Source organism: Cyrtonyx montezumae, unplaced genomic scaffold, assembly GCF_038088225.1.
Source record: "Cyrtonyx montezumae isolate F1298 unplaced genomic scaffold, pur_monq_1.0 scaffold_10, whole genome shotgun sequence".
NCBI classification, from domain to species: Eukaryota; Metazoa; Chordata; class Aves; order Galliformes; family Odontophoridae; genus Cyrtonyx; species Cyrtonyx montezumae.
The window spans coordinates 47,751,650-47,759,930 of NW_027071826.1; the positions used below are offsets into that span (position 1 = coordinate 47,751,650).

Sequence of the window (8,281 nt, forward strand, 5' to 3'; positions counted from 1 at the left end):
TAGTGTCACTGCAATTTTTTACTCGCTTTTCAGATACAACTTCGTACGAATGTTTTTAATGATCCCAAGCAAGAGCTCTGGTGAGCACGTCATTTATGCTGAGCACTTGAGTTTTCTGCTTCTGAGAGCAAAAAGACGCGTTCATAAACATGAGCAACGAAGGAAGGAAAGGAGGAGCAGTGCGCGGGGCCCGTCCCGTCCGCGCATGCGCGGCTCCCGGGGGCGCGCCCGCTCGATGTGTCGGGCTGCGGCTGCTACTGCCTGATCGCTCCAGGCCGGAGCGAGCGCTGCCGGAGCGTGGCCCCCTCGTTGCCCCTCATCCCGCGTCGCTGCCGGCAGGAAGCATGGTGAGCGGGCTGCCGGGCCACGCAGCCCCGCGGCGGTGGGCAGGGGAGGAAGGGAGGATTAGAAGGGACGAGGGGAAGAAAGGAAGGAGCGGGACCGTGAGTAAGCACTTGGCGGGGCCCGTGGCGGGAGCTCCACCAGCACTACCGGGCCCAGCAGCCGCGGCCCCGCGCTGCTGGAGGTGGGGTGGGGTGGGGGAGCCCAGGACCTGTTCTTAACTGCGGCCGCGCTTACGGGTGTTGCTCCTTGCCTTCCAGTTCCGCAATCAGTACGATAACGACGTGACGGTGTGGAGCCCCCAGGTAAGCCCCGTCCCTCCGCCCTTACCTTTTTCTTCTGGTGCTGCGCATGTCTCCGCGGCCACCGGCGCATCTCTTACCTGGGACGCGGGCTAATTGCAGTCTTCACGGTCAGAAAGGACTTCTGAGATCGCCGAATCCAGTCGTCAGCCCAACACCACCATCACAGTGCCCGCTGATCACATCCCTCGGTGCCACATCTATGTGTTTCTAGTAAACCTCTGGGGATGGTGACACCACCATGTCCCTCGGCAGCCCGTGCCAACCTGGTGCCTTTAATCTTCGGTTCTGCATTAAGCATATCCTGTGGATTATCGTTGCTGTACTGGTGCCTTACAAATCACAGAGCTTTTAAGCTTCCTAAGAGGCCTTGGAGAACTTATGTTTGGTATTCCTTTTCATTCCAGTCATGCACACTCAGTCTTTATCAGTTGTCAGATTTTTGTGATTTTTTAGTAGCTATCATGAAATCATCAGCAACAGTGATTGCTATTTGATTTTCATAAGTTGTCTTGAAAACCTGAATATCATTGATGACTCATGAAAGACATGTAATGGCTGATTTGCTGCAGTCTCTGCTGCATGCATTCTTACAGGCAGGTGGGTCACAGTGGCAATGATATGATACCGTAATAGGTCTGAGTATCCTAATGCAGGAGCATTTTTTTTATTGGGGAATATGTTTTCAAGTATAGTCTTTAGATATAATGAGATTGAAGATTAAAGGCTTGAAGGGACTTCATGGCTATAGAGCCTCAGCTTGTTCTTGGCAGTTGATAAATATGTGATTCTGTGCTGCCCTCAGGCAGGAAATAGCTGTGTGTAAGGCATGGTAAGCATCTAGTGGACTTTTTGTTGCTCTAGATAAATGAAATCAAAAGCTTTTCATGTAGAGTGTATGTATTTTGGAACTGATATATGGAACTAAGACAACATGGTTTCCTGTAGGATATCTCCAGAACGTTCCCACTGTAGTAACTAGCAGTATGTCATATTTTAAACTTGTTGCAACTGGTAGGAGACAGCTGTGCTACAGTAAGTAATTCCAGCTTTTGCTTAGTAGCAGTGAATGTGCTGATTATTTGATATGGGTCTGTCAGCTAGAGAGCAGAAAACTAGCTACTTTACCTCAGCTGGAGCAATGAAAGGATGTTGCCTTATTTTCCTGCAATGCTGCTGGCTTGCTTTTCAGAACTTGTATGGGCTTGCTTGTCTTTTAAGACCTCTACTCCTTTTCAAGACTTTAAGGCAGTTGACTAATAACATGTTCAGAAGTTGTTGGGGGGTGGATGATGAGACACAACAATTGCATAAGATTAATTTCTTTAGGAAATTTGATTAGAAGTTACACGTTCCAACTTTGGCTGGAAGTTCCATCTTTGAATCAAAGATGATTTGCAAATGGTAATAGAAGTCTATTGCTGTTAGGTCGTCAGTGTGCCTGTCAGGGTAAGGGGAAATCAGAGGTCTGTAAAAGAAAAACTGTTGAAAAATTGTATAGGTGATTAATTTTAGCATGGTTATCTTTGATTTATTCTGTAGGGGCGAATTCATCAGATAGAATATGCCATGGAAGCTGTGAAACAAGGCTCAGCCACTGTGGGGCTGAAGTCGAAAACGCATGCTGTTCTGGTTGCTCTGAAGGTAAGGTTAAAACTCTGTTCTGCAAACAGTGATGTTACTGGACGAGTTTGGGTTTGGCATATTAGTTTAGCACAGTCTGAGCATTTACGATACATAAAATGAATGCAGTATCAATTTGCTTTTCCACTAGTGTCAGTAGAGAACTGTAAACAGTTATGGTACCTTTACTAAGCAGATTTTCACAAGATGGTGAAGGAAATGAGTGAAAGATTTTCATTTTAAAAGTGTTATTTTTTTTTTGTTACTATACTGTAAAGCTATTCATTTCCTTTTCCAAAACTTGAGCATCTGTGTTTTCCTCTTAACAGTCTCCCACTGAAGGAGAATTCTTTTTTTGTCTTCTGTTGCAAGTTTATAGGTTGCTCTTTGTTGCCTTTTGTTGTTGTTTTGCCTGTTTCGTGATCACGTTCACTTCTTGCAATAAGTGTTAGCAGATTACTCCACAGTGCTTGGCAGAGTGGTCAGTCAGTCACATAGCTGTCTCCTTTATCGTGCAGCGAGCGCAGTCTGAGCTGGCAGCTCATCAGAAAAAAATCCTGTACGTTGACAACCACATCGGTATCTCAATTGCTGGACTTACAGCTGATGCAAGACTCTTGTGGTGAGTATCTCAGCTGTTGGCATACACAGTTCTGCAGTAATAAGTGAAAGTTAATTTGTAGACGATTGCAAACAAAATTTTATGTTCATCTAAGGACTTGGTCTGTTGTGCTTTGGCAAAGACCTCGTTGTGAAATTCTGGAAGGATTTGAAGTTGTTCCAGAGAACTCCTTTGTCTTGCCCCAAAATTTGATCTTTGGTTTTGTTACTTGTAAGATTATAACTGTGTGGTTTCCAAGCAGTCTGAGAAAGTACGGTACCTATTTTCCTCTAGTAGCTACTTCAGTTATTAAAAACAAGCTGCTGAACATGTTGACTTCAGATGGATTTGCTTTTTACCTGCTACCCATGTTGCTCAAATTAAATAATCAAATCAATACACTAAAAGAGGATGATTTCCCCAGTTTGTAGGAAAACACCAAGAAGGTATAGGAAGAATTTCTAAAATTAAATTTAATTGCTGCAAGGTTACAAAGTTACGTTACTGTTTAACTGTGCTTTTTTTTCCCAGTCACCCATTTGTGGTCTGTTGACCTTCTACCTTCCCTTGATCTGTATGGATGAAATGCTCTGAGACTCTCTCAAGCCTGTGGTCAATTTCCTAAATAACAGTTATAAGTCATAATAAAGGGAAATTGTATAATGCCCTTGGCTGTTTTTCTCACCAAGCAGAGCTGAATAAAGGATACACTTAAACCTTAACAGACAAATACTGAGGAAAACTCAGTGTGACTTATGTGTTTTATGTGCATTTATGTGACTTATCTTTCTTCTTCTTCTTCTAGCAATTTTATGCGTCAGGAGTGTCTGGATTCTAGATTTGTGTTTGATAGACCTCTTCCAGTTTCTCGTTTGGTGTCGCTAATTGGAAGCAGTATCCTTCTTTAAAAATACACATGTACATATAGTCATAATTTAAAAGTAATGCTAAATTGAAAGAGTTAATTTCAAGTTGTTTTTCCTTTATTCACATTGTTTGTTTGTTCTTTCAGAGAATATCTCAGATGTCTGAATTGGTAGAAAAGCAGTGAAGTGCTATGCACTGTTTCACTTACTGCTGGCTTTTTGTTACATAGCACCATGCTTTTGGAGGTGGGGGTGGAAATGTGACTGTACTGCACAAAATATGATCATTTGCTGGACTGTAGCTGCTTGCTTACTTTTTTTTCCCTCTGTGGTAATGTTCTCTGTGCTAGGAGCACAGTGGAGGCCTTGTTCTGTTATCAGGTGCATAGGTAAAGCTAAAGGGCTAAGAAATTAAATGAGGCTGTGCAGCATTAACCGAACTGTTTGTATTGCTTGGTTGAATGCACAGCTCAGATCTTCTGGGAAAGCTAGCTCCTAAGTGTTGTTTTGGTTAAAACAAACAAAAAAAACCAAAAGACTCAGTGCTGGTATTCCAAATAAGTCCTGAGAAATAGTTCTTCAAACGTAGCCCTTGATACTACAAAAGTCTTTGCAAAGACTACACAACCATTTTGGAGCATCTGTGCTTTGCTCAGGAAAACGTTTGCAGTGTGATTAGCCGTGTGCCTTTGAGGTCGTTTCCTTAGCTTACTTTAGAAACGCAGATACCAACGCAGCGCTATGGCAGAAGACCATATGGTGTAGGACTGCTCATTGCAGGTTATGATGTAAGTAAGCTGTGCTAGCTGCAATTGGTCTAGAAGAGAACGTGCTTAAATGCAAGTACAAGTACATGTTAAAGAGAAGTCAGAAGCATGCATAATAAGCACAATACAGTTCATGGAACACTGGAGGAAATGTTTTGGTGCCAGTTGTATTCCTTGTATGGAAAATGTAAAGAAAAGCTTTTTGTACTACAAACGCTGCATTTTCTTTACTTTCTTTTACAGTAGCTGTGGAAGAACTTGTTAAGAATGATCCTATATAAACAATATAGGATACTTCTGTGCATGCATATAAACTATGTAACATAGTGAGCAGAACTGTGTTTTAGAAAACATCCTGTGTTACTACAGCAAACTTGGTATGAGTTTATACATTTGTTCTGCCTTTTCATCCTTGTAGGATATGGGCCCTCACATCTTCCAGACTTGTCCCTCAGCGAACTATTTTGACTGTAAAGCAATGTCCATTGGTGCTCGTTCGCAGTCAGCACGAACTTACTTGGAAAGGCACATGACTGAATTTACTGACTGTGAGTAGTGAACCTGGCTATCTAATGATATTTTTCTGTTACGCCGCTTATTTTCTGCCACTTTAAATTCTGCATTGAGTAAGACAAGAAAATAAATGTTGAGGGATGAGTTTGGTTTAAGTGTAAATCTGCATGAAGAGAAAAACTGAAGAAAATATTGCAGATCTAACATTTGGATGCTTATTAGAGCTAATAACAAGAGAAGCTGTGTAAAAAGTAATAAACATCTTCTCCATTTAAGGAATGGGAAGAATTGTTTGCATATCAGAGCAGTTACAGTATGTCATGGCAGATAGTTAGGTGGTGAATTTATATGAAGCAATAGTGTGAAGGGGGAAAATAGCTTGATTATTGCTGCACCGGCAACAGCAGAAGTGCCAAAACTAGATGCTTTTGACCACAAATGTAGGGAAGAGCTGGTTCCTGATGGTGTACATTTTTAACAACTGTGTCTTCAGTATCAAATTCCTACGGAGGAGACTTCTGAAAGCTGAGCTGGGCAAGCTGATTTTCTAGTTGTCAGCTGAGAATAGGAAGAAGGGAAAATGACTCTGGAGACAAATACCATATTTCGTAAATACCTTTCTGGCTTCATTTTTAAGGTAATCTAAACGAGCTAGTTAAACATGGACTGCGTGCCCTGAGAGAGACTCTTCCTGCCGAACAGGATCTGACCACCAAGGTAAATGTGAGGTTTTCTTTATGAGAAGTTTCACTGCTGTTGTTTTCAGTAATGACAGTGACAGAGATGATGTAGATGATGGCTGGCATGGAAATTTGGAAGCCAGAAACTTGCTAGGTAGTATCATTTTCATTTCACATGTCGCCGGTTTACTTATCACTTCATTATCTGAGATTGATTTTTCTTTACGGGAGTGATACTTAATTTTGATAAGACATTGTTTCCCCATCTACTTCATTATGTTTCAAACTGGAGTTGGTGTTTAAGGTGCATTGTATACCACTGGAATTATCAGCTAGACATTGTAAGCACAGTCACTAACTGACAGGGGAATGTAATGCACTAACTGTTGTTGAGTATCCATCATCACAGAGCTGCAGAAACCTTACACAGGAAACAAGTGACTGTTGAACAAGAAGCTTCTGAGAGGCTCTGTTAACATAATCTGGTGTTTTTTCTGTGGCTGGTCTTCTCCTTATCTATGCTTAATCTGAAATATTTTGTTCTTAGTTTGCCTCGCTGTTTTCTAGAACTGTAACAATAATGACAGTGCACAGTGAGATGAAAAATTAGTTTTGACAAGTCGGGTATTTTTCTTTTTTATTAAAAAGAAAAAGGTGGGTAAAAAGGGGGGGGAGGAATTACAAGGCCTTGAATGGTGGTTTTCCTGTTAAGATTTTTGAAACATGCTGCCTTGTGTAGGGAATAAATGTCCCTCCCTTTCCTTTTTGAGAACAATCTGCCAAAGGGAGGGTTTATCAAAATTGCATTTCTTCCTTAAGCAGACACAAATAGCACAATGACCCTCCCTGTTACAGTGGGAAGCTTTTGTCTGTTTCACAAGTGAAAGTGATTTTGCAGAAAAATGCTTCTCCTGTCCAAACTTTGCTTAACAGAATGTTTCCATTGGGATTGTTGGCAAAGACATGGAGTTTACTATCTATGATGATGATGACGTAGCACCCTTCCTAGAAGGTCTTGAGGAGAGACCACAGAGAAAGGTATGTGCTAAATAGAGGTAAGCTTTATTGAAAGACAGCACTGTGTGATGTATTGCTTTGCAGTTTGACTTTTAACTCTGCTAGTAGACTGCAATTTTAGGAATGTGATTTTTAAAGCTAAAAGTTGCTACATGAAGACTGGATACACCACGTACTCTTAGCTGGAAACTAATGTGCTTGCTTATGTCAGGTTGGGGTGAATTGGTGTTTTGCACTGTCTTGAAACAGCAGTGACTGTGTTTCTCATGCACGTGGCAAAGTGCATCCTCAGTCTTGTAATTAACAGCTTTGTCCTTTGTTTTACTTTGCATAAGACGTTTTTCCTCTCTTTAAGCCTGCTTTGCCTGCTGATGAGCCTGCAGAGAAGGCAGAGGAGCCCATGGAGCACTAGTTGGTGGAGGGGTTCCTCTGTGCCACGACACGTGTTGCTGTACAGGAGCGTTTATTCACCGGTGGTAACTTTATCCTGAGCTGTATGCCTTGTACACTGATGCGTTCTGACGGATTGCTCTTTAAAAAGAAATAAACCAACTCTCCTATTCTTAAGGAGGTCAGCAGCACTGTGTTTTTTTTCTGTCAGGGGAGGTGTTGTCACTTTCTAAGCAGCACAGGATACTGTTTTTTTATGGGATGCCTGCTGTCTATAGCGCGCTGGGACAAGTGGACATGAATCACCTTCTTGGAGCCTCCCGTTGCCGTGGCGGTGACGTCAGAGCCGGAAGCCCCGCCCCGCAGCTCACGTGATGCCGTCCTCGTGGCGCCCCCTCGCCCCGCCCCTGGCGGCCACGCGGCAGCGCCGCCAGCGGCTCCGCCCCTTTCGCGTTCGTCTGCGCGGAGGAGGCGCGTCCCACGGCGGCCGCCGTAGCACCGAGGTGTCCGGGAGGGAGCGGCTCCACGTCAGCCATCGCCGGAGCGGGACCGCCGCGGGCCGAGCGCAGCGGGCCCTGCTCCGACCCACTGCGTCCGAGCCGAGCGGGACGCCGCTCGCAGCACCGCTTCGTCACGGTGCGCCACTCCGCGCCGTTACGCTCCCCGGGAACCCCGCCGTGCCTGAGGCGGGGAACCGGAATGGTGGGGAGGGGGGGGCACTGTGGGGCCGCCGGCCTCCTCCAGGCCGTGTGCGGGGAGTGGGGCGTCGGGTGAGAGAAAGCTCTGTGCCGGCTGCTAGCGGGCCTGACTGCGGTCAGCCGGGAGCTGCGAGGCAAAACGGGGCCTAGGGCTCTCGGTTCTGCGGTACCTGGTCGGGGAGCGGCGGCTCGGGCCGCGTGGCCGTGTTACGGAGTTGTTCTGCTGTGGGTCTGAGAGTTTCTGCGGTTTAGGTGTTTGTGCGTGCTTGCTTTTGTACGGGCCCGCCTCGCTTTCTCCTGGACTGGATGCACAGTGTTGAGGTCTGCCGTGCCCACCGCCTTCTTGCCCAGAAGCTTTTGCAAAGGCAAGAAAACGGGTCGTTTTTTTTTTCCTGAGAATGATCAACGTTAAGAATCACAGCCATAAAAACAACAGAAATTTCAGAACAGAAAGTAGCTTGTATTGGATTGTATCTTTTCTT

General features: G+C 44.5%; 1 protein-coding gene across 1 annotated transcript; it reads left to right on the top strand.

Annotated features, from left to right (window-relative positions):
• Positions 1-244: 244 nt before the first annotated feature.
• PSMA1 (proteasome 20S subunit alpha 1) lies at positions 245-7,277 on the top strand. The gene is made up of 10 exons (XM_065755281.1): positions 245-347; positions 603-647; positions 2,187-2,288; positions 2,786-2,889; positions 3,674-3,762; positions 4,452-4,522; positions 4,920-5,049; positions 5,652-5,731; positions 6,628-6,732; positions 7,067-7,277. Exons 1-10 carry the CDS (start codon positions 345-347, stop codon positions 7,121-7,123), a joined length of 786 nt encoding a protein of 261 aa, XP_065611353.1. The 5' UTR covers positions 245-344; the 3' UTR covers positions 7,124-7,277.
• Positions 7,278-8,281: the final 1,004 nt, after the last annotated feature.

Coding starts and splice junctions, on each gene's coding strand:
- PSMA1 (XM_065755281.1), top strand. Junction 4,523..4,919: donor TGCTCATTGCAGGTTATGAT/GTAAGTAAGCTG, acceptor TCATCCTTGTAG/GATATGGGCCCTCACATCTT. Junction 6,733..7,066: donor AGGAGAGACCACAGAGAAAG/GTATGTGCTAAA, acceptor CCTCTCTTTAAG/CCTGCTTTGCCTGCTGATGA.